The 27,523-nt window shown below is 35.6% G+C and overlaps 1 protein-coding gene across 1 annotated transcript; it reads left to right on the top strand.

The window, feature by feature from the left end:
- The first annotated feature begins 585 nt into the window (after nt 1-585).
- LOC128551045 (neurogenic locus notch homolog protein 2-like) lies at nt 586-27,523 on the top strand. Its single transcript, XM_053531333.1, has 14 exons — nt 586-887; nt 1,243-1,296; nt 1,595-1,677; nt 2,218-2,289; nt 2,972-3,074; nt 3,698-3,792; nt 4,169-4,237; nt 4,589-4,739; nt 5,531-5,635; nt 6,096-6,206; nt 6,976-7,115; nt 8,779-8,875; nt 9,942-10,106; nt 24,734-27,523. The coding sequence occupies exons 2-14, from the start codon at nt 1,251-1,253 to the stop codon at nt 24,973-24,975; spliced, it is 1,479 nt and encodes a 492-aa protein (XP_053387308.1). The 5' UTR covers nt 586-887; nt 1,243-1,250; the 3' UTR covers nt 24,976-27,523.

The following is a 27,523-nucleotide window of genomic DNA, read 5'->3' as shown; positions in this document are numbered from 1 at the left end:
GTTGACACTAGTCTATTAAAGAAACACAGCTTCGGCTTTTTATTTTCATTTCAACAATATCCATGAGAATAATAGTAGCATGCTGAACGAGTTTTCCATGAAAAATGCCAGACGAGGGGTACTGCTGTAAGTATTCTAAGCTTAGAAATTTGTTTGAATAAATGCAGATAACACGAAAATATAACTTACGTTAGAAATAATATGTTTTAAAGCTACATCAACTAGAAAGATAATCTTATTCAATATTATTTTATAAGAAATTACGAAAAAAAGCAAGATATAAGCCATTTTAAACATCTCTGTTGCCATGGTTACTTCAAAGTCTTTAAGAAAAATAGGGTACCATGTATAGTGCTTGGTATTTTGCTAATAATATTACCCAAATATTCCGTGTTGGTCATTAACAGAATGGCACTGAAGCCGTCGAAAACCCCTATTTTTTTTTCTTACGTTCAAAACACGAAACGTATCTTAAACCAATCAGATAGTAGTAATTGTAAATGCTCAATGTTCTAGTTATGATAAAAGAAGACTACATTATGATATCACTATGCAGTCGTGAAGATAACGTACTGCTTTGTCAGTCATCAACTTTTAAAAACATACTTGAAATAGTAACATTTCTCCTGAAGAGGCAATAAAATAGCACTGTTTGCCCGCACACGAATTCGGAATATCAACCCTGTAATTTGTGTACTATAACAAAAACACTAGAGTTAAACATAATAGGTACTATTGGTATGTCATGGGACATAGTTACGTTGTTAGATAAAACATAGATTTTCATATCTTGTTTTACATTTTTGATTTTTTGTTATCTGTCTTTAATTTGTATTTAACTTGATTCGGATTGTGCAAGACATCTTACCAGAACAAACACAAAGAAGGTAAGTAAAATAAAACCAAAGGTATGAATTTACATACTTGTATGAATAATTCATAAGCAGATTGGTTTCTTATAATTTTTGCTTTATTTTATTTTGAATGATCTTTCAAGGGTTTAGCAAAATTGAAGGATAATATCAATACTTAGTGTCTAATTGCCCACTGTATGGTGCTATTCATTATCCTCATTATTTGTTCTGGAATACATTTTACAAGAAGAAACTAAGTGGATTACAATATTCTAATTAGTTGTATCTTCGAACCGCACAAGAAATAGACATTGAACGTTATCATTTGTTTTAATTCGAATTAGTGATACTATTTTCAGCACCAATTTGTTTATTTTACCAATTTCAGGACAAACGATGCAAGCGTTAGCTGTAATAACAGTGCTGCTCTTTGTTCAAAATGGTAAGTCTTAGTGCTATTATAACTTATGCAAAGCAACACATAATTATGTAATTTTGATGATCAGCTCGCTTTATTACTTGTTTACAACTGGTTTACTATGCTTACACGTTAAATCGGAAACACATTTTTTTGCATTTACAATAGTACAAGAATTAATGAATGAATGGAAAGTATTTGAAAGAAAAACGTTGTAAATTAGAAATCGCTTAGAGAGATTTTTCAAAATATATACACTAACAATGAATTAGAGTAATAAAGCACTACACTGCAGTTTACAGCGGTTTTCAAATCTTGACAGCTGAAGGACTAACATGTTTGAAATGCGATGGTGTTCCAACGCCGCGGATATGTAACAAGGTAGTGGAGTGTTATGATGGGGAGGTATGTAAAAACCAGTGGGAAAAGTAAAACGAAATTAGAAGGTGCTATATGCTTTCGGGAAATCTACCTTTATCTTTTATTACTTTTTGTGTATCAAATTGAAGATTAAGAAAGTAAGATTCTGTTTTATTTCATATTGATTTATTACATGTTTAAATGCAAAGGGCATTTTTCAAAACCTTATATTTATTTATTAGTAAAGAATTGTTTTTTTTTCTGTGAAGAATAAAGAGATATTTTGAAAACAATTATATGCGCAAGCTCTTTGGTAACTGTTACCTTTCAACTTTTGAACATATAAGCATATCAAATTGACCTGAAACATTGACCATTTCTACCCTGTAAATGCAAATGTTGTGTTACAAATACTTTCTGCATTTTATAATTGTAATGTATTTTGGAGGGCCGCTGATCTAGTACTTCTAAAAGGAGATACAATTAGCGTAATTGGTATAAAAAATGGTTTCGTAATAAACATGTATATAGGTGTCAATGTATTTTGTCCCTTCGAAAATTTTAATATAATATTTTTTTTTCCAGTTATGTAGTGTCGAGAAAGTGTTGAATGAGTTTGGAGAACATGTTTATAACTTAGGATGTCTATCAAATAAGGTACATTTTCTTGTTTTTAACGTGATAACATAAGACTGCAGCTTTAGGATTTAACCTGGCGGGAAAAACTTGTATTTACATTACCCTGCAACACGGTAGGAATTAGAGTTAAGTTTTTGTATTTAATTTTAGTGGTGTCTTTTCTACTGACCGTTTCAAACCGATGTCCTACCATTTGTTTCATTTACCTTTGACATTATGTTTATGTGTATTTTAATCATTCATACAACTTTACAAACACCGTTTTATGGGTTTGATCAGAGAAGTGGAACACGAGTCTTCGTTTTTGTTTTGGTTGACAATTTACACTATACCGTCTTTAATTTGTATAATTCATACATGTATGCTTTAATGAGTTTGATAATTTCAGAATTCTTTTTTAACATTTCGATTGCCTTGCACACGAGTTAAAATACAATAATGGAATCTAGTGCAGGGTAAACAGAATAGTTTACAATGTTAACAGAAAATATATTATTTGAAAACGTTTTGAGATCAAGGAATGTATAGCAAGAAGAAATCTATTTTAAACAGCAGACACTTTTTTTTATTAAGATCTGAAAAACGTTGAAGTAAACATTATTTAGAACAAGTTCTTCGAATGTTATGACTTCTCAAGAATAACTGACATGACTATTTCTTAAAACGAAGTGCTAATGCAAACATGTTTATACATATATAGGTTTGTAGCAACTTTACAAGTATCCTTCAGTCACCGACTATAACGTGCTCTGAGTGTTGCAGATCTGCCAATCTTTGTAACTCAAAAGGTTGTGGTGAACAAGGTAGGTAATAGAAAGGCTTTGTGTGAACTAAAATTAGCAATTTTGTAAAATTGATAAATGTTCGTTTTAATTAATCATATTCTAAATTGGGTATAATGAACGAATTTGTAACGGTTTTCATCGTCTGGAATTAGGTTAAAATCAAATTATCAGTCAAAATGATTGTTGCATTAATTTGTAAATTTGTATGATATACGTAGTGCTACTTAATTTTACTCTGTAAAATAGCACGAATTGCAGAGTATCTGATAAACTGTACAATTTCTATTTAAAATGTGTTTTGGTCAACATTTATTGGTCAGTTACAGTGGTCAGCCAGTCTTACATAATGTAAGTAACTTACAACTTGTCAACATGAGGCATAGGCCGAAGCGCATGGCTCCAAACATGTAGTAATCAGCGAATTATCAAGGAAAACGTATTTTTGAACTGACAGTCGAACACATGGTCGCTGTATCCACACTAAAATAGTTTACCTGTTGATTTTAATTGAATACATTCATGTAATTTGAGATCCTGATATCAAACCTTTAGATTTATATTTGAAACAATTAAATAGATACCCAGCACAGGTATCTTACTTAGTACATGTAGTACTCGACATTCATTGTCTATATTCAAAGGTTATCCAGCAGAACGAGGTCCTATCTGTTATAACTGTCCTTTACATACCGCCACAGGAAGATGTCATGACATAGAATTTTGTTCGCCTGGCGAGGTTTGTATATTTCTTTGTATTTTCCAATTATTCAAAGGCTGTTAGCTCTTTCCTTTTTCTTGAATATGTAAAAGGAAGTCGATTGCGTAGAAAGGTGCTTAATAGAACACTTTATTGATATTTAAGAAATAATAAGTTCCCGGTCGTGGTTTATCGTAGAATAAGCCGAGTTTTGAGTTTATATCATGAAGGCCTTTTATTATGTGAAAATGCTTGAATTATTGGTAGGTATAACCATAATTGTTTAAACAGTTGCATTCACACCACTCCGATATTTCACGTTTCGTTAAATCGAAAAAATGCCGTCTATACAAAACAAAAATCGTATTGAAAAAGACATCACTGCTATCAAACCAAATGTGATTCTACATTCCAGGTGTGTAACATTGTAGGGAAGAATGTATTTTCAGATGTTGTTTATACTAGCCGCTGCATATCAAAACACGTGAGGTCCTTTTCGTACCATTATGATGTCTACCGTTTTTATATAATGTCAAAACGTTTATTCTTGCACTATTTATCATGTGGACTAGTCCAGTTTTTAAATTTTCAAGAAAACATTTTTATATCTCAAGCCTTTGATTTTAGAAAACTTAAGTAACTGTCATTTATTACATGTATCTGAATTTTCCTATCTTACTTGTTTGTGATGAATAATTAACTACAAAACAAACAAAGAAAAGAAAAAAAAATGCTTTAACCTTCACCGTATTTGTCACGAGTTTAAAGTGACCTGATCAGAACTATGTCAATACAAATATTTGAAATATACCTAACTGTATTTGAATTATTACAGGCTTGTAAATCAACAGAGGAAAATCACGTTGCTATCATCGGTAAACGGGATGTTGGCATGGAGAAGAGGAGTCATGGACAACACATCTGTGATTTGTGTTGTGAAGTTGATGTTTGCAACAAAGATTGCACGACTGCTCGTCTTAATATTGGTTTGTTTGAACATGAAATCTGGCGTCAGCGAAGTCTGTTGCGTTATAAAATACTTTCAAAGTCTTAAAAGAAACAATTTGTCTGAGAGAGCAGCATTAGAACAACTTCTTAACAACTGTGTAATAATTATTTGAAATATCTTGAAAATAATGTATTGTCCATATACATATATACATGTATGCAAAAATAATTTTGTTTAGAATCAATTTTACAGTTCTAGATAAAGGATATTTATGTATGAACCATTATGATTAACAAGAATCGGTCAAATTGCTATGGTCCAATTCCAAATGTTGATACTATTCTCGAATGAAAACACAGTTATAGTACTTCTAAAATGATAAAATAAAAAAAATGAAATATCTGAATCGATTTTTCGATTTGATATAGGAGAAGATAACCACAGATTAACTGATGTCGTAAATCCCTTATTGAAAATATTTACACTTCTAACAAGAACAACGCAAAATGACAAGTCAAAACACAAAACTGCAGCAGGCAAACTGTCTTTAACTGAACTGTAGTGCCGGTGGAGTACATAAAGAATTCTGTTCGGTTGCAATGTCTTGTAAACTTGTTTTTAGTGCTACCAAAGAGGTATAATTTTAAAATTCACGTTCAATTTAAACCCGACATGCTTTGAAAGTCATAGGTACCCATTTCCTTCAATAAGATCTTTTGCAAAAGTAATTTATGCGTAAACCTAACGGAACAGAAGTTAAACATACATGTACGTACATTAACTATGATCACATACATGTACCTAATTTAAATTCAATTCATCCTTCAGATCCCTGTCGCTCCAGTCCATGTTATCATGGCAACTGTACATTGGACGGAGGAAACTTCAAATGTGAATGCTACCACGGCTATAATGGAGCTCTCTGTGAAAAGGGTACTTCTTATAATTTTACTTTTAATCAAAGTTCCACAGTAGATGGACGATGTATATGTTTTATCCATGCATGATATTATTTCTACAAATACATTTTGTCTGTCTGGATGAAGACATTGTTTTACGAAATAACACATTTAAGAAATGGTTGTTATTTAACTCTATGATTAATTGCAGTGACAGTGTTAACGGCTACGTTTGTTCGTGCCACTTTGGCTACAGTGGACAAAATTGTCAGCGAAGTAATGGTTTCTCTATCTTAAAGTCAAACTAGTTGCAAATTTAGGTCTGTTTATAATGCAAAATACATGTAGTATTTTATCTAGTGTGAACATATAAGCATTTAAATTTATAGAACACCTTAGATAGTAATGTTTTCAAGAGTTCTACAACCTACAAATTGTATGACCAAAAAGAAATCTGAACTCATTTCCGATTTACATTGTGTTTACGTTTTAAGATATTGATGAATGTAGCTCAAACCCATGCAATAATGGAACATGTATTGATGACATCGGAACTTACAGCTGTGTATGCTATGAAGGATTCAGTGGACCCAGATGTAAAAGTAGTAAGTGTTACTTTTAATTATGCCTTATATGTCGGGAATACGTGGCAACGGTTATAACTTTTTTTATTATTTCCCACTAAATATTTTGTTGATATACACTCTTTTTGTTCTTATGAAAATACATTTTACGCTGCAATGAGACCAATAGTTTTGTTTTTTGATAACACGCTTGGGAACAGGTTCATCATCATTTGTTTGTGTTTCTATACATTTTTGTATTCATACAACACTTTTACATCGACGAAACCTAGCTAAAGATACGGTCACTATTAAAACATAATAATGTGCTGTAATTTTGTTACTTTCACCTTTGATGCAATGCGTGATAATTTATAGGTTATTAACTTTGAATGTGGATATATGAACGAGTTCTGCAGCGGTAATATTGTGCGAATTTAAGAGTTCAATATTATCCGTGAAAGAACGAGTGCATATATCCACATACAAAGTTTATAACCTTTTTATTACATACCCAATGTCAAATAATTATATATTATATTTATGTCTAAATTATCGTTCTGTAACTAACGACAGGATAATTACGAAACGAATTTTTCCGAAAATGTAATAAACGATATCAATATTTTCCGCGAAAATGACGTCAACTTGTTTTCGCAACGTGCGCATGGACGCCATGGATGACGTCCGATACAAAACTTTCCACGTCAATATGGAAAAAAATATTGCATGATTGCGGTTCATTGAAAATCAATGGAAAATAATTATATGTATTTGATAATAGATTGTGTTTAGTGTTATTTTGTTTTAGTGCTATCAGACTGTTTAGACGTTTTGCGTCATGGCGGGAACCAATCACTTATAGACGGCATCTATAAAGTCAGGACATGGAAAACACAACAAGTTATCGAGGTGTATTGCGACATGACCACGGACGGCGGAGGTTGGACCGTAAGCTTAACTTTACTTAGTTCCTTTGTAGTTAGAATGTTGATAATTATTGTGTGAATATAAAAATGTATGTCTCCAATTGTAAATAGCGAAATTGTTTTAACCTTTCTATTTAGGGCATATTGAATTCCTACATAAGGAAATGCTTAATATTCATTGGTAGACCCTATACGAGGGATGTTCGAAATGAATTGCTTATTTCTATCTGGAGACTTCAAATTTCAAGTTAGCCCAAAAGGGCTCATTTCATGCCCTCGAAGTACTCCCCGTGGCTAGAAATGCAAAGTTTCAGCCGATGTATCCACTTCTTGAAGGCGTCACGGTACGCTGATTTGGGCACAGTAATAAGCTACTGATGAATGGCAGATCCAAGTGCCTGTCGGGACTGGTATTTCCGCCCAGCAAGGAATGATTTCAATTTCGGAAACAAAAAGAAATCACATGGGGCAAGGTCTGGGGAATACGGGGGGTGAGGCAAAACAGTTACTTTTTCTTTCTTCAAAAACGCCGTAACTATTGCGGAGGTATGAGCGGGGGCATTGTCATGTAGAAGACGGACATGTTTAAAACCAGTTGCAGGGCGTCGTTTCTGATAATACTTTTTCAGTTTCTTCAGTACTACGTCTTTGTAGTACTTTCCGGTGATGCTTTTGCCCTTTTTCACCGGCACTTTTATTGCGACTCCTTCACCAGAGAAGAAGATTGCATACAAAACCTTCTTTGCACTCAAAGAACGTTTGGCAATTATTGGGCGTTTGCTGTGTTTAGTGGCCCAGATCTTATTGCTAACCTTTCTGACGGGCTCAAAATAATGGACCCAGGTTTCATCACCTGTGACGACATTGGCAAACTGCTGTTTGTCATATTTTGGAAACATTTGAAGCAGCTTTTTGGCCACTTTAATCCGTTGCCTCTTTTGCTCATCAGTCAACAGATGTGGCACCCATCTAGCAGAAATCTTTCTGACTTTCAAATGCTTCTTCAAAATAAGGTGAACCGTTGATAGTGATATGCCTACCTTTCGTGCAATATCACGAACTGTAAATCTGGCATCTCCTTCAATGATTTCCTTTATTTTGGAAACGATTTCTTTACGAGATGCAGATTTTGGCCTACCTGATTTCGGTGCATTTTTGATGGACTCTACACCAGACTCAAATTTCTTTTTCCACCGCCGAACTGTGTCATAAGACACACAAGAAGGTCCATAAGCAGTAGAAAGTTCAGTCATCAGCTGCTTCAAAGAACAACCAAGTTTTGAGCGAGCTTTGATGTAAGCCCGTATTTCATCTTTCTTGTCGACGCTTCTACCAACCATTTTTACTACAGTGGTCAATGATTGCGTGTATTCAAATGGCAAATTTTATGTCTTACACTTAGTCTAACATGTACATTTATACACCGTTGTGTAGGTATTGAATAACCCTATACAGGTAGGTATTGGCTTTTATCGTGCCCCACGTGGATATCGAGCTAGAGGACAATAAGCAAATCATATCGAACACTCCTCGTACATACAGTTCTAAAACAAAATAATTACATTAAACCGAATTATCAACACATTCTTCCTTCTGTTTTGATTTATGAAATGATCAACGTCATAACGTATTCACAATATTTTAAGGTAGAGAAACAATGTATTCATGCATTTCTTTTCCAATAGGTCTTCCAGTATCGCTTTAACGGAACTGTTGATTTCTACAGGAATTTGTCTGATTATGAAAATGGCTTTGGAGACTTAAACACAGAATTTTGGCTAGGTGTGTAGTTCTTTTTATCTAACTTGAAAGTTCCATGCGCGTCCAAATGAGCATATCAAAAACAATACATTTGTATATTCACGCCAGGTATATGTACTGCTCATTGGAAAAGTTGCACAAACTAACACTGCAGCTTTCAATGAAATAATGTTTTTCCTTTCTTACGACTACCATGCATACAGATTTACAATTAAAAATAGATTGCTCCGGATTATAATAACCATTTTGAAGACCTAAATACCACTTTAGAAAAATTTAAGTCATGGCCTTTAATTGAGTGTGGGCGGTATATCTTTGAACTTCACACTTATCAAGACGTCCCAGTATGAGTTGAGAAACAACTCGTATTCTTGAGCGTTCTAAGTACCTTGTTGCTGTTCACTTCGTGTATAATGTATAACAAATTTTATTATTTCTTCCGTGGTAGATTTTGTGTTTTCTTTCCAAGTGAAATTCAGTAAAAGAAATGAACTAATTGTGATATTTTGCTAGAATTCTTTTCTGCAATTAAGTGTCTATAAAATGTACTTAAATAGAGACATTCCAATTTCAAAACTATCAACACATAATTATGACACAATTTTATTTGTTAAATCCTAAACAGAAAACAATTACAAGAATTAAAAAACAATGACGTCGTTATCGCTTTAAAATTTGCACAAAATATATGAAAAATTTCACTCTTAAAACAGATGTAAATCCCACCTTTAGAAGTTCGACGTAATTTTTCTCCAATTTTATGTAACAATGATATCTTCTGACTTTAGTTATATATTTTAAAAGTCAGGATTAAACATCGGTACACGTGCATGCACATTATTTCAATTTGTTATTAAGTAGTTACTGAAGCATGATTGCATATTTATTTCATTTTACGTCATCCTCAAGATTATGATTATTTCCAAATTATATTTATTAACAACTGTTAAGTGAGACAAAATAAATTGTTCTTGAGCTTATTCTAGTGATAGCAGAACGCGTAAGATATCTTTTCAATTGCACAATGATTGTAATAATATTAAGATAATTTTTCATATATTTAAATATTAAGAACTTTTCAAATCAGGTTTGCGTTATATTCAAGAAATTGCCAGCAAAGAATCCACTTACTTACGTATCGATTTAGAAGCACCAAATGGTACGATGGGTTACGAAACTTTTGATAATTTTTCTCTTTCCATCGGACCAGCGTACACACTTCACCTAGGAAGAACGATAGCTTCATCCAGAAGTAAGTATTACAATTCTGGTCCCACTATATCATGGTAAATAATATTTCACATCATTACTCTAACGTCTTAACTCTCCCCCACACAAGTAAACGCTATCAACTGGGGGATGTAAACCCACCAACCGGGAACGTCTTTATTTCTATAGCAACTACATTCATATTTCTATCAACTCTTATTCTTATCACTTTTAAATTATCCGAGGCTTTAGATTGAAGATATCTTTAATTATTTTGCAAAAAGACTTTTCACATTCAAAACGGGGAATTTCGTGTTTAAACAAACTGAGGTGCACGTGTAACAAACCGGGCGAATTGTGGAACTGTGTGTGTCTCAGAAGCGGGAAATTAGTGTAAAGACTAAATGAGGTAGATCTACAAGTGTACAACTAAACGTGTGAGTGTGTATAGTCGAAACGAAGACTAGCTATTAAAATGGTGTACGTGGAAGCACCTATTGCATAACATATATATGTGTAAAGTCAATTGAGGGATCTCATTTCATTTGATGGGTTCAACGCCTGTTTTCAACAGTTTATCAGTTATGTCAGGCATAGAGTTTAGCCATTACATTTTCCTGGGAAGTTCCAGCACTCCCATCCTCCATACAAAACAGTCATTTTTCTGACGTAAAGATGCATGTTTGGTAGCAGGGCTCACTCGAACCCATGTTCCTCAATCAGAATGAGGCTACAGTGATAATAGGTTTTGAGTCAGCCACTCTAACCACCCGACCACAGAGGGGGTCTGTAAATCGAGGAAATTCTACATTCTGTTTGTTAGTGTAACATCAATCCTTTGCTATTCAATCAAAGTTGTCCGTGTTAAATGTATATACTAAATTACTGTTTTATGAGAAGACATAGAACAATCGAAGAACGATGAAGATACACAATATAGCACAAATCAGTACCTGGTTATTGTTCCTTCTCTTGAGAGTTGGTAAGTCACTCTTAACTGAGCAACTGACCTCGAAAGCTATTGTCATTACAAGCTGGCCAATCAAACTCCGTGACCTTAGAAATAACCTCTGACGTTAAAATTAGTCTTTTCTATTTGAGGCGACTCTGAGAGAACGCGCTCCGCGGATTTCATATTACTAAACCCGAGGATATGGCTTTTTATGAAACATATCAAACATCTTATTTGTCACAAAGGTTAACATAAGTCGTTACATTCGAATGCATGGTCAATATGTGAAAAACAAACCCCATTGCGACCCTCTGATTATGCGCAACAAATTCACGCATCGAATGGTACACTTCACGACCGGGTCAAATGTGTATAGGCAGTGTATTCTCAATTGCCGTATTTACTTTTATAATAAGTGAAAGTGGTAACGGATTTACTTTGTTCTTGGATTTAACAATTTATGTTAGTGGAAATACTTACTTGACATTTTAGGTAGTAGAAAACAACATAGTTCTTTTTCAAAATTTTGGTGTTTTTTTTTTTAAATTTTGGTACAGAAGTAAATGCACCCTTGGTGCAAAATATAACAGACCCAGGGGCGCTTAAGAAGTAAAGGTAAAGTTTCTTGTTTAACGTGGGTAGTCGGCGAAAGTCCCCACCTGGAATGGATGAAACAACTGATTTCCAGCCGAGCCCACGACAGGCGTCATATTTACCTACCAGCATCCAGTCTAGACCGATACTGCTGGAAACAATTACACTAATTCACCCAGCACTGCACACTAGTCGGGATATCAGCCGCAACCGGGAATCAAATCCGGATCGCTGGCGTTTTAGTCCAACCTGTTCACCACTGCGCCAATGACACCCTGATTAAACGGGGGTAGGTGGGGGTACGGTATGTCAATAAGGTAGAATGGTCTTGTCTTTATGGCCGCATCCTGGGGTTCCACATACTGATGACCAATATTTAAACCAGACATTGCAACCAAAATTTTACAAGATGATCAATATATACATGTGTATTAATATAGATGTGACCTAGAAGGAACTTTTCCTATGCTTTAACTGGTATCAATTTTATACTTCAGTCACTTTGCATGGCTTACAACAACTGTTTTTGAATTTCGATATTTAGTGAATGCTGTATACCGTAGTTTCTTCTTCATGATTTAATTAATTTTTCCCTAGGTATACAATAGCTTCCTTCAATTTTGTTTAAATTAAAGTATTGATTTACATACACAATTTTGTAGACCAACATGCTACCAATTTCAGAAGTATACTACACATATGAGTGGTTCCTATAAAATCATTCTGTTATAGGAAATTATGCCGAGTACAATAGAAATTAACAGAAAACCAACTGGGATTATCTCCCGATCGGGGTATAATTCAGCATATATTCAGTTTTTGTCCTACATTCAAGTGTATTACTATTATATAAACATTGTATACATTATCATGATTTAAACTCCGTTTGCTGTTAAATCATGATAAGTTTAGAAAAGAAAAGGTATTACAAAATGGTAAAAACGACATTCCCAGAGTAGGATATGAACCCATGACCCTCGCGAATATTGCTTCACTAACTGCTTACGAGTGAAAACAATGTCTTAAGATTAAGACAAAAACAAAAGAATAGAGGTAATCAATTTGAATGATATAGATCTGAGGCAAACACATATCATTTAATCAGGGAGATTATTTTTATTTTCCCTTTTCTTTCCTATATTAGTCTAGCGAAAACTTGATATTCTAAATTAAAAACATTTGCGCATATTTGCAAAGTAATATTTCAGGTTTGTTATGAGCAGACAAGAATTTAATACCAGGCTAATGTTCACTCCACAATGGCACATTTCCCAATTTTTGCACCGCTATTTCTTGCCCAGGAAAAATAGCAAATCATATATTAGAAATTATTTTGAACTTAAAATGATTTAAATTATTTATCAAGAAAAAAAGTTCTGCAACATCGTTTTGTCATTACTATACCGTTGCTAAGGCTATTCGATACTCCTCTAGCTAGTTACTAAGCATTTTGGTTTCGTTCGGAGTTTATCGTAAATCAGCCTGGTCCCGGCACTCTAAGATGTAGTGTCTTGGCTAGATTAAGCCGGGTAACGGTTTCTTTTTAGAATAGCGGTATATAAGCTCGAAACTTCCATGCGGGATTCACTTTATGTTTTAAACCGACAAAGCATTGTCAAGTTCGGATTCGCATTAAGTACAGAAATTAAATTTTTGCCATGTCAAATGGTCGTGGAATTCGCCATCAAGTTAATGTCTAGAGGGGGAGAGAAGCCCCAGTCACAAGGGGTGCTACAGTTTGTAGGGCAAATGTTGAGTATTGCTGCCCAGGAGAATGAAGGGAATGCTCCCGTCGCTCCTCTGAATGTTGACCGATGAAAACAGTGCCAGAATTCATCGCCCCCGAGACCTGCTGTTGCTTGTGACCCGGAACGATCTAGTCCAGGAGGAGGAGGAGGAGGAGAGGAGGACAACTTGCTAAAACCTGATGTTGGTAGGTCTAACTATTTATTTCGAAACCCTTATTAGGAAGTCTGGTTTATTACCTACGGAAACTAACCATGCTAGAACAATTTCCAATAGTTTTAATCTAGAGCGTGATATAAGTTACCGGGGTATGAATGTTGCTAATTTTCCCCTGTCTTTATTCTATTCCTCTTCAGGCATGGTATCAAATCCGCCAGACATGCGCTTAGTGGTCGATGACCTGGCAGCTCATGTCCCCACTTATATAAAGCCACAAATTTGTAAAGGGGAATACGTTAATTTAGCGCTACTTTTGAAAGGTGCAGTAAGGCTAACTGAATTTTGTAACGGCTGTGTTCTAAGGTTAGTTGGCCCAGACGGTCATATTGAATCGTCCAAACAGGAGTGTAAAAGAAAAAATCTGTTCAGTTGAGAGATGGACAGACGCGTTTTTAATATAGGCGTTAACTTATCTGTATACCTATTCTGACAAACTTTATGAACTCTTTCATTATATGTTTTCTATTAGGAAGTGTACCTGGCGTCAGGGGGATATGCATGGAAGATCTATGACGAACAGTTCCGTCTTTGCCTAGCAATCTTGCTTTCCCCTTGGTCAGTCATTAATAACGACCTCTGGTGGCGTTGCATCCAGGTGCGGAACAATTTTATGCCTTCGGCATCTTTCTGTTATAACTGCAATGATTTCCATCTAGCAAGTTGTAGATGGCCTAACTGCAAATTCGTGCATACCTGAAAATATGTGGCGAATCACATCCGGCTGTAACCTTTCCGAGAAATCAATCTCAACATAAACAAGCTATAGCACCGCCTAAACCCTTTCGAGCCCGCCCTTACTATAGACAATTCAGAGGTCAAGGCCTGAGTCAGCCTTCAAAATAAACTAGTTTCACCAGAGCCATGTAATTTGGACATATCTTATCTGGCATTTTCCCAAACTAATGTTTCAGTCGTGAAAAAACAATTGCACTCTATTGATAAATATGAGGCGGCATTTCGATTAAATGGCTTCAAACCGAGCCTGCAACATTTTCGTTTTTGTCGTGTTGAAAGACCTGTGGAGTTTCCACTTTTTCTATTTTAGAAACAAATTTTCATTACAGTATAATGAGCCTCGTAAGACAAGGGATTCTCCAAATCTGAAATCTATAAAGTTGAACACTGATATTATTAAAATTCAAATAAACACTGAAACTGAAGCTGGTAGGATGGCAGGTCCTTTCAAGTACCCACCGTTTTCTTATTTAATCGCATCTCCGATTGGTCCCGTGCCTAAAAAGCCCTAGGGGAGTTCAGGATAATTCACCACTTTTCCTATCCTCCTGGCGAGTCTATCAATTATGCTCTGTTCAATATATAAGTTTCTATGGAGCGGTTAAGCTAGTACAAAACCTAGGGAGTCCTTGCAGAGTGTTTAATGTCGACATTAAAAGTGCATTTCGTTTAATACCAGTCTCCCCATCCGATTTTGTATTATTGGGGTTTCGCTTTCCTTAATAGATTTACATTGACAAAGCTCTTCCTTTTCGAGCATCAACTAGTTGCATTATTTTCGAAAGATTAGCTATGTATATAGAATTTTTGCTAAATCGAAGATTAAATCGGAAAACTTGATCCATTATCTGGACGACTTTCTAGGCTGTGAAAAAACACCGAGTCCGCGGCCTCCGCCTTAAATACATTTCAAGAGACAATGAGTGAATTAAAGGCCTCAATAGCCTAAGACAAAATGGTAGGTCCTGTCGAAACTTTGGTGTTTTAAGGCCTGAAATTGGACTCGGGTGAAATTGTAGTCAGAATTCCGTTCGCAAAATTACAAGAAGTAATTTCAAAACATGATTTGCTATCTAATTCAAAAACAACTTTGAAAGCAATGAAGTCCCTAATTGGCTCTTTGAATTTTTGTTATCGAGCTATTGTCGCCGGCTAACCGTTTATTCGCCGATTAATAGATACAACATGTGGTCTTTCTTAACCAAATTACCATATTCGAACTAAAAAAAGAGATCCGCCTTGATCTAGAAATGTTGTTAACCTTCTTTCAAAATTACAATGGAATATCGGTTTTTCATGACCGCTATTGGATCACAAATGAGGACGTTCAATTGTTTACCGATAGCGCGGGCGGGAAAGGAATGACATATTTTTCAAAACTCATTGGTGTAATGCTAAATTGCCAGATTCATTGCATGTTTTAGGCATAACGTCTGACATTACCGTTTTAGAGTTATTTCCGAGTGTTGTCGTTCTGCTCATTTTGGGCGATGAACTGAAAAGCAAAAAGCTAAAATTTAACTGCGACAATATCGCGCTGATTCACATTCTTAATAAGCTGTCATCGAAGTCAGAACGCGATATGTGTCTCGTGAGAATCCTTTCATAAAGGTCTTTACAGCTAAATACCCATATTAAGGCTAGTCATGTAGAGGGCCGTTACAATACAGTTTGTGACTCATTGTCTCGTTTTCACTGGGACAGGTTCAGAGACTGCGCTCCAGGGGCGGATCCAATCCCTCGTCAGGTACAAGTCTTTCACTGGCATACTTTCAGCTAAGAGCCGGGCAATTAATATTGTCTGATGTAGCGCACAACTCCCCCTCAACCTATCAAGTAGCTTTGAATGTGTTTAACGGTTCAGACAAACCTAAATGATATTTGGCCAGCTCCAACAAGTCTCATTATTATGGTGACTGATTTCTGCCAGTGTCGTTCTGTCGTTCTGGCGCCCCCGCCATAACGAAAGAACGACGTTTTCCTCTTTTGGCGTTGTCTCGTTCTGTCGTTCTGGCGCCCCCGCCATAACGAAAGAACGACGTTTTCCTCTTTTGGCGTTATTTCGTTCCCTCGTTCTGGCGCCCCCGCAAAAACGATATAACGAAGAATGCAACGCGACAGAACGAAAGAACGACACTTATAAACGGCGCCCTAAAAAACGTCGTCTTGGCGTTCTGTCGTTCTGGCGCCCCCGCCACAACGACGGAACGAAACAACGCTAAATGTGAAAATATCGTTCTGGCGTTTTGGCGCGTTCCGGTAGAGCATGCGCAGTGTTGTCATGTTTCGGCAGAGTAACTCGGAGTCACTCCCTTTTAGTGGAGACCGCCATTTGTGTTGTTCCTAATCCCCATATCGTGCCTGTATTCATTTTCGGCAACTTTCGATTTTCACGGAGTGTGGCGGAAACATACGACGAAAAAATCTATTTTTAGACATATTTAAGGGGCTGTTGTTGTGGTCTTAGCCGATTTCATCATGTTTATGATATGTATATAATTTAATGTCATTTTGAAAATTGTATCTTAAGGTTTATTATGTTTGCTGCTAATTGATGACCCAGTTTTTCGTCATATTTAAACATGTAGTTCACAAAGGGAGTGGATATAACAACATGTTTTCTGATATTATTCTTTTCCATTAAAGCTAGAATGAACGCATTAAAAAATATCTACTTATGTTTAGAGTAAAAATATTATTTATTTATTTTGTTGGGTTTAACGTCGCACCGACACAATTTTAGGTACAAGGCGACTTTCCAGCTTTAATGGTGGAGGAAGACCCCAGGTGCCCCTCCGTGCACTATTTCATCACGAGCGGGCACCTGGGTAGAACCACCGACCTTCCGTAAGCCAGTTGGATGGCTTCCTCACGTGAAGAATTATATGCCCTAAATGAGGTTTCGAACCCACATCGATGAGGGGCAAATGGTTTGAAGTCAACGACTCTAACCACTCGGCCACGGAGGCCCCTAGAGTAAAAATATGGCTAAGATGTTTTAAGTATTTAACCGTATACATATATAACACTAGATAAAAACTTCCACCGTTTTTATCAGTATGTTTATATTTTCCAAATTTGAATAACCTGAGTATTATAGCTGGATATATATGCTAAGTCGCTGTTATTTTTCAACTTAAGCTTGAAACAAAACCGGGTGATATGAATGAAATGAAGTGTGAAATATGAAAGATATATGCCATTTCCAAACTTGTATGGATTCCGTGAAAAGGTGTATCTATCTATTTATGAAACAGTAGAAATGGGCTTAAACAAAATACGAAAATTATGACAACACTGTGCCATGACGCCAGAACGATATTTTCACATTTGGCGTTGTTTCGTTCCGTCATTGTGGCGGGGGCGCCAGAACGACAGAACGCCAAGACGACGTTTTTTAGGGCGCCGTTTATAAGTGTCGTTTTTCGTTCTTTCGCGTTGCATTCTTCGTTATATCGTTTTGGCGGGGGCGCCAGAACGAGGGAAAGAAACAACGCCATGAGAGGAAAACGTCGTTCTATCGTTATGGCGGGGGCGCCAGAACGACAGAACGAGACAACGCCAAAAGAGGAAAACGTCGTTCTTTCGTTATGGCGGGGGCGCCAGAACGACAGAACGACACTGGCAGAAATCAGCCACCATACATTATTCTTTTTATTGCCCATTTCGTTATTAAGCAAATCTTATAGGACTATTATAGGAAACCTATTTCTCGGAACAAACGGGCAAATTTGACTTGGAACAGGGTAATCCGTTTCACATTAAAATACCAAGAGTAAACCATCAGTTCTGCCCTGTAAAGGCGTTATCAAATCATACAGTAGTCAGGCCACACATCAAGGGTTCCCTATTTTGTTACGAGAGCGGTATTCCTGTCACAAGTTCTCAGTTTTCGGAGATTCTTAACAAATGCATGGCTGAAACAAAATATCATTCAGGACATTATAGATCGCAAAGTTTCAGAATAGGTAGAGGGACAGACCTTGCCGCTACAGGTATTTCTACAGAAATAATAACGCAAAAGGTCTTCTTATTCCTATAAGGTTTATATTCAACATTAGCTCCGTTTGTCGAATAAAATTGATTATAAGCCAGTTGAAGGGTACAATAAATGTTGGATTTTTGTATCTCTAGACGTCTTGGTTTTCGGTGATTCGATCCTCTATTGGACAGGTGTTAGAACCAAGACCGCAGGGAAACAAAATCTTCGCTTACCAGGTAAGCTAGTTGCCTGGTGGGCCTTAGAGGTCTACGCTGGCTCTCATAGAAGCTGCAGTTCTTCTTTCTTTGCCACCTGAAGTAATTGTCATTTAACTTCCATTTTTTCAAATTAAGAAAATAACTGCATGCGAGGTAAAATACCTTCGCACCGCCTTTTCTACAAGTACAATTATTTTCGTGGACATTCTTCACAGGTGGGTATGGGATGGCGCTGTCAAGCGGTGGTCTGTTATGGACGGAAATCGTAAACGAGTGAATCGCTGGAGGAAATATCTAGTGCATTCTTCCGGAAAAATAAAATCATAGTCCCGGATATTGATGTCTTTACAAACTTCTGGAGGCAACATAGCATCCACTTGAATGCCGTCGGTCTGGAGTTCTACCTAGATTATATAAAGAGACACTTTCATTAAAAACTTAAACTATTCCTTCATTTTTGGGGGATAAATGTGTAAAATTTATTATAGCGGAAAAAATTCTGCCAGCTGAGAGCGGATCAAGCTTCCTTTTTATTTATCAGTCAGTTGTACATTCCTCGAGACCGATCTTGAAGTTATGGCTTCATTTGCATCGGTTAAGATGCATATATGACTGCATTATGTACAGTGCTTGCCTTCAGATTTCCGCAGTCTTTATCTATTATAATTATTGTTGCGCTTGCCAAGTTTTTGCCGTGTTGCGTTTCTAGGTTTTGCCTATGATGTTCTGGCAATCCTAGCTTGCCTTGTTACTGTTACGCTTGCCATAATCATTGACTTGATAAGATTCAAGTCAATTTCACTTTATTCACAACAGTGTTGCCCTTTGCTTACTTTTCTTGCAGCACTATTCGCCATTTGCTTAGTTGAAGTAGCCTTTAAAATCGCTCTAAGCTTCAGAAAATTATCTCTTACAACTAGGCTTTTTCTGCTCTCGGCTGATTGAGTTTTTTCGTTCATTTTTTTTCCAGACAGATGCATCGGCTTTCTCTGTCAGAATATCAAGTGGCCTCAAACCCATTTATAATTAGTATATCTCGGTACCCCTTGTTAAACATGTAATTTATTAACTACTGATTGTAATATTATTTGTTTGTGGAAGGATCTACCACTGAATTAAAAGTGATTTGTACTTTTGTGTCATGTTATTACGACTGATAAAATAAACACAAAAAATAAATAAAACAAACACCATTTTCCGTCATATATATTTGGTTAGGAAAGGAATTTCTTATACAAAAGTTTTGCTTCTGTTTTATTTTTTGACAACCAGGCTGCACTGGTAAGTTTGCTTTACACGGGTAATATTCAAGAATTTGTGACGGCCATGGGTTCAAATCCCACTCTTGGAAAGTATTTTCCCAAATTTTGTGACACTTTTTCTTTTTGACACGCTTCAAGATTTCATAGCAAACAATATTAAGCATGCTTGGTAGAGTTTCATTCACGAAAATATACATATAGTATGACATTTCAAAAGTAGGAGCATGAAAACTAAAATAACTGCTGAATTTACCGCGATATAAGATTTATGTATATTGGTATTTTCTACCAAATGCAGAGTCTGGCGTGTACGACTCTTTCAAAACAAAGTACAAGTAGTAACTGAACGCTCATGTAAAAGTCATTCTGATCAAGGATAAGTAAAATGAAAGTAGTGATAGGCATTTTAATTGCATTTGATATTGTTGTTTTTTTAATCTAAACTACTATGTCCGAAGTATTTTCATGATTATGATATATTTGTGTTTCCCAGAAAAAAAGGTATTTCAATGCAAATAAAATTTCTGAAGGAAGAAAACATCACGGGCAGATAACTTTATGCAATATTCATACATAAAGATGAAGGATTCTCCTTAAGGTTGATGAGCAAAGGTATTTTGTAAAAATTACTCATGGTATGTCAGTAATGCACTTAGACTTTGAGATTTCATACTTTACACAAAATAAATTATAATAAACCGTCTGATTTGATATCTAAGTGACATTGATATACAGAAACGTACGTTTTAGTGTTGTCCACATTTTCCCATGCTGAACAATTTTAATTCTTGTATAATTCTAGAAACAGAAGCGATAGTAAACAAAGATAAGACGCTTATTAAAATATTGCAAATCCGTGAAGGTTCTGTAGAACTATAAAGTATTAAAATTATGAACTTCAGATTCTGGTGACAATTTTGCAACAGGACGAATCTGTCCGTAACGTGAATATCCAATTTTTTTTTGTTTTGCACGCCAATACAAGCCCAATTACTGTTTTGTTGTTGTTTTACATGTATTTAGTTGGTGTCTCAGGAGTTCCATAGTTTGGCATTAAATATTTGTATTTATACAACAGCACGAGTAAGGTATGGTCTAAGCTTTAGAATTTTCATATGTTTTAAACAGTATCTACAACGTACTTGAGTCAGATCCTTGTATCCTTTTTCATTGATATGTAGTAAATAATGTAAATCAGTTAATGTACTAATGTTATGTTTTATGTGGTCTCTCGATTTGACAAATACTTTAGTAATAAAGCTGTGTTAAAATTCTTTAGGTTTGTGGTATTAATTACTCTTGAACACAAATAGATAATTACATTACTAGTAGAGAGCCGATTATGTAAACATTGCAGGAGGTAATGCCTAAAAATAAATTGCAGCTGTTTTTCAAATGCAGTGCACTGATTTGAGAGGAATTAGTATCTACTTTACTTTTTGAGGACCAAAATAGCAAACGGGAATGTCATGGACGACTGTAAGTAGCAGCTGCAGTTTGCAAACGATGTTACTTTCAAAGTTATCTGTTGTTGCCTGTTCTTCTGCATGCTTAACAGAATAAAACACACAGAAAACGGCAGACTGTTATATACATTGTAATTTAATAACATTATTGAAGTATTCAAATTCAGATTGTGTCATCTGTTAGCATATTACAGTAACACTTACGAACAGCTTAAAGAGATTCTTGTTAGAAATTATACTGAAATATGTTTCCAATAAGCAATGCATAATTATTTGAGCACTACTGGAAGTCGAAATTAATTGAAGGACCTCGGACATTTTCCTATTAAGATTGCCTATCCGATTAAGGAAAAAGTGACATAGGGATAGATTTCTGAAATTGCACAGTTACGATAGTTGAAGACCATTTCTTGATAAATGCGACTTCATTTTACAAGTTTATGAACAAAAATGACGACTTTGTAGACATTTCTCATTCTCTTTTCTTTTAAAATATGAACATAAATCATTTTTACATTTTAAACATCTTTCCCCCCAGTGACGCAACAAAATAGTTCACATGCCTTTGTAAATAATTATTATATACGTATGCTGCAAAAATTGGCACTTGGTTACAGGTGGGAAAGTGTTTAAAATTGAAAAAAACTACGTACATGGTGTCAGCAAATAAATTTTTACATAAATATTTGACACTTATTGCATGTGTTTCCTAAACCTTAAAGCTTTATTCATTTTTGTAAATATTGCAAGCACAGAAAACACTAAACTAAATAAATCGCGGACATAGAAAGTCAAGCTAGAAAGCAGACAGATCGTTATAAGTATACCTTATGAATTTTTCAATCAGATCTGTTACCTCTTGACAGTCTAAGTCCGTCGATTGAGTGTCATCAGATTGAGACAACTGCATCTGTCATAAGTCAAGAACCAAGCAAGTGGCTTCGACATATTACACACCGCCTCGGTAGCCTAGTGGTAGAGCGTCCGCTTCGAGAGCGGGAGGTCGTGGGTTCGATCCCTGGCCGCGTCATACCAAAGACGTAAAGAATGGTACTAGTAGCTTCCTCGCTTGGCGCTCAGCATTAAGAGGATAGTGCTAGGACTAGTCAGCCCGGTGTCAGTATAATGTGACTGGATGGGGTATCATGTCACGTGTCTACGGCGTGATATTCCAGTGAAGCAGCACTATAAAGTTGGGCATTGTGCTCACTGCTACAAGTAGACACCGTCGTTTATATGACTGAAAAATTGTTGAAAAACACGTTAAACCCGAACACACACACACACACACACACACACACTCGACATATTACATATATGTCTTCAACGTAAACATGACAAAGAAATACAGACAAACTTCTATGGGAATAGTGCCATTTAGGTGCCAGTTTTTTACCTTTTGTAGGACACAGTTGAAGTGAACCTATAATGCATTTTAAGAGCAACATTTGCTTTTATTCGATCCAGCATCCTATACCTTAACAGAACTCTACCAGACACCATCTCATTAACTAACCCAGTTGCTTCCAGAACTTACACTGAGACCCATAGAACTAATACTGACTCGCCCAGAACTAACACTGACACCACCAGAATTAACATCAATTCGCTCACACGTCTGAAACTTATTTTGAAGCCAACCGAAATACTAGTAAGGACCTCAAAGAACTAACACAGACACCCCAAGAATATATATATAAATGTTGATACTAGCTAATGAAGTTCTGTTCCACTGATATAAAATGCTAAAAGTAAGGCATCTCTGAACCCACAGTGGAATAGGCAGTCTCCTGCACCCCTCCGTTTTAACTGAAAAAGGCCAACTATGCCAATGTATGGCCAGCTACACCACTGCATGTATTCAATAATAATCCTTCACATAATACCCGGTCAGTATTGTACATGTGTATAAATACAGTATAGCAACAGATGTATAGAAAGCAAACAATAGGCTATGATCAATGCATCAGTGTTATCATGGGCACTCGGGTGGAAATAACTGAGTTACAGTTAGGGACCAAAAGTTTTGTTCCACTTTTATTTTTTCCGTATTGTTTATTTTAAAAAATGTCAATAAAACTGATAATCTGCATGGTATAAGTTTATTTATTGTGTTAAAATATTTCACAGTAGACATACCTTAAATACCAATGCTTATTTTAACTAAAAATACACATTTCAAATATTTCAAAAATATGACCCTTAGTTACAAATTGTTCGCATTTCAAGAAAACAAATATGAAATAAAACTATTTTTTTGTGACAGTTTGATAGGAATATAACTTATTTATCAGTATTTGAAGCTGTTTTATAAAACTATCAGCTACTGAACTCAAGAAATAGCATTGAACTTAGGGCAAAATCCCTAGCATAATGTCCGATGTCCTTTATCACAATATATATTGATAGTTCGTAAATAAATTGCACATTTTGAGTGGTGCTCTCCTGTATATCACAATATACTCAGGTATAATATTTCTATTGTCAAAATATTTTATCAGTGTAGCAATAAAATCTCATTGGTGAAACAATAAGCCGGAAAAGATATGCGGAAATATAAATATTTAAAACTGTCTTGGGAACGTGAAACATTTTTAATTGGTAATTGATATTTATTAATCAACATTTTATCTTTTCACCCATTAGCATGATTAGCTTATAATGACGAAAACATATGTTAAATAAGTGATAATAATTTAATCCTTTTGTGTGTATATACTACGAGTTGTAGTAAACGGCGAAGAATACACACTCTGGTAAAATTCTGATTGGGTGCGAGATATGTGTACGACTGCATACCGGGAAATAAATTTCTAACGCCTAGGATAGGCTCAAATTTCGAGACACAACTAATTTCAAGGTCAGGATTAACGTGGTATTGTTAGATTGAAATGGGGGAATTCTCCGGTTCCTGGCGTATTCCCGGTTTGTTGGTATTTATTCATACGAATATACCCAGTTGGTAGCGTTTACAAACACACGCACGAACGCAGGCGCACGCACACGCACACGCACACGCACACACACACACACACACACACACACAATACATATAAAGTGCTCGTACTTATTTAGCAGAAACCTTTAAAACATTCTTGTCAGAAAAAAAAACTGGTATTACTTCATAATAATTGTACAGACATTTTTATTGCATAACCATACACAAAACTGTTGAAGCAAGCAGCGTAACTGATGTGAGCGGTCTAGGGACGTCATGACCCTCTTGTGTTATATTTTGGTGTGTCGCTATTGATAATTATCTAAACTGAAGAAACACGGAAGCATGTCAAAATAGGAGCTTTATGAAATTTTCATTGTTCGTAAAATTGCATTTAGTAACCACGATATAAAGGCAGCCAACAAAAGATGCAGTAATATTTCGTCTGTATATTTGACTCAGTTTATTAAATATTACTATAGGCAACTCCTCATTTTATAGGTATATATAGATACAATATTGATTATTTAAAATAGTCTTATACATTTGTCTGCTCAGTTTTCAGCCCAGACGATTTCGGTCCATACCACCGAGGCAATGCTTTCATCACTTATGACCACGACAGAAATAACTGTGCAGTCTATAACCATGGTGGTTGGTGGTATAACAATTGCCATCATGCTAATTTAAATGGACGTTACTTAACACCAGGAACCTCAAATGATAAAGCTATGGTTTACGAAAGTTTCTTGGGTACTGTCTCCTTAAAATCAAGCAAAATGATGATGAGGAGAAAATGAAGCAACGTTGTTTGACACATAATAAAAATACCGTGACAGTGTAAACAATTATCAGAAGCTAATAAGTCAACAACATCATACCCGTAGCTGTGTTTTTACGATAACCTGTGTGCGCAAAAACATGTTTTTTCTTTTTTTTTGTAACGTCGTTTGTTCAACAGTATTTCAGTCATGTAACGGCGGGCAGTTAACCTAACCAGTGTTCCTGGATTCTGAACCAGTACAAACCTGTTTTTCGCACGTAACTGCCAACTTCCCCACATGAATCAGAGGTGGTGGACGAATGATTTCAGACACAATGTCTTTTATCAAATCATCACGGAGAACATACGCCTCGCCCAGGGCTCGAACTCACGACTCAGAGATCCGTAGATCTGCGCACAAACATGTATTCTAGCATAAAACTGCTGTTATTGTCGCTTTTTGGGGTGTTTTAACAAGAGAGAAAACGTGTGTTAACAGAGAGATTCTCGCGCTCACGTGCTGTTATAACACCTTTTTATATATGCGCGTTCCATGGCAAAGCGTAAACGTATTACGGCCCCAAAACGGATAATTCAAATGGAAAGGACTGTATTATTAAAACTTGCACTATTTGTTAAAAATGTTATGCAAAAGGTAAGGTAATAGTACCACCTTCCATTAAATGTAACTTTATAATCAATTATATTTTCACATGTCTAGCCACGCTTAGATAGAATTATCATTTTGAATATGTTTGAACTGCCTTGGAACTGTTTTGTGGAAATTGTTATTATGCCATGCAGATGCCCTTATGGGCCTTGTATTAAAAATAAACTGAAACTGGAAATGACGTCAACGTGAAACATCAACTCAGATATTCCCGCGCATTTCATGAACATTTAATGACGTTGAGGTAGAATGTATTCATTTATTAGTTTTTTCGCGTTTTATGCTAGAATAGCGTTAGCGCATGTTCATTTTGTGTTAAAACATCTTCGGAATCCCCCAGGATACGTTGGTACCCTCGCCCTACTGGCTCGGGCACCAACCAAACCCTCAGGATTCTGCAGACGTTATAACCCGAAAAAATATGCGTTATCCCTACAGATATGACATATTTTGGAAAGTAAACCAGGTGTAATATTTTTATTTTAAGACGTTTAAGATGTTTTTTTTTGCAGAAATTTTACTTATTTGAATATAATGTTGTAACTTTATTTTGTATCCGAAAGCTTGCATATGAAGTAATACATGAATATAGCTATAGGTTCAAATTGTAAATGGGACTTTTTAAAACTTTATGTATCGTTTTTACTTACGTTTCTCGTTTTGAAATACTTCTCTGTCAAAGTTGTCAAGACTAGCGTGTCGCTTTTCCTTCAAGAAAATCCATTCCTTTTGTTTACAATGCAGAGGTTTTTTTTTTGAAGATATAATAAAACGACAATTGTACTGTACTGAACCTGTATTTTGTTGACAGGTACTGTTCGTTACCGTCGCGTTGCGGACCACCATATAATTTCATGAACATGTATTATTATACACTTGATATCTAATACACTAACTTACCTATTTTGTTAAGAAATACCCTGTAATGTCTCTGTCAAGTTAGAGCAAAACATTGCAGACTATTTAAACAACATTATTTAATACCATATAAACCAGTTATTCGCATGCGCGGTTGAATTGTGTGACTTCATTGACACTGCAACTTAAAGGGTAAATCATTTTTTTCTTACGTTAATCTAGTGTGCTAAGATGTCTTAAATAATCTTAAGTAGTGAATGAATTTTCAAAACTGACATAAGAATGAGAAAATTATGAGAATTTAAATATTTGATGAAAAAGGCGACAAAAACAAAATGGCGGAATTATTAAATATCTTGATACATATATGCACCTTATTTTTTTATTTCTGTAAGTCAATTTCTCTACTTCTTCCAGCTATAATGAAAGAAATTACAATGATTTACGTCTTACACTCAAGAAACATATGAAATTTATCTATTTAAAAGGTTATTTGCTAAATAAAGAATTCAGCAGTGCGTAAATTACGTCATATACACACTAATGACTAGCAATTAATTCTTAAGTTTCAAACTGCCTTCTCTTTTTCAATAGTAGTTAAGTAGTGTTTCCTTTAGACACTACCATGTGGTGAATGTTATGTGCATTTTTTATTTCTTTTTATAGGCAGTTTTATACGGTGGTATGTTTAGGACATTTTTATTTTTTAAAGATTAAATTATCTCGTACGCACGACATCTTATCTTGAGCGATCAAAATCTTATCTCGTGCGCACGACATCTTATCTCGAGCGATCAACATCTTTTCTCTTGCGCACGACATCTTATCTTGAGCGATCAACATCTTATCTCGTGCGAACGACAACTTATCTCGAGTGAGTAACATCTTATCTCGTGCGCACAACATCTTATCTTGAGCGATCAACATCTTATCTCGAGCGATCAACATATTATCTTGAGCGATCAACATCTTATCTCGAGCTATCAACATCTTATCTGGAGCGGTCAACATCTTATCTCGAGCGATCAACATCTTATCTCGAACGATCAACATCTTA

This window comes from Mercenaria mercenaria, chromosome 19 (genome assembly GCF_021730395.1).
Source record: "Mercenaria mercenaria strain notata chromosome 19, MADL_Memer_1, whole genome shotgun sequence".
Classification (NCBI taxonomy): Eukaryota; Metazoa; Mollusca; class Bivalvia; order Venerida; family Veneridae; genus Mercenaria; species Mercenaria mercenaria.
This window is presented reverse-complemented; position numbering and strand designations above follow the sequence as displayed.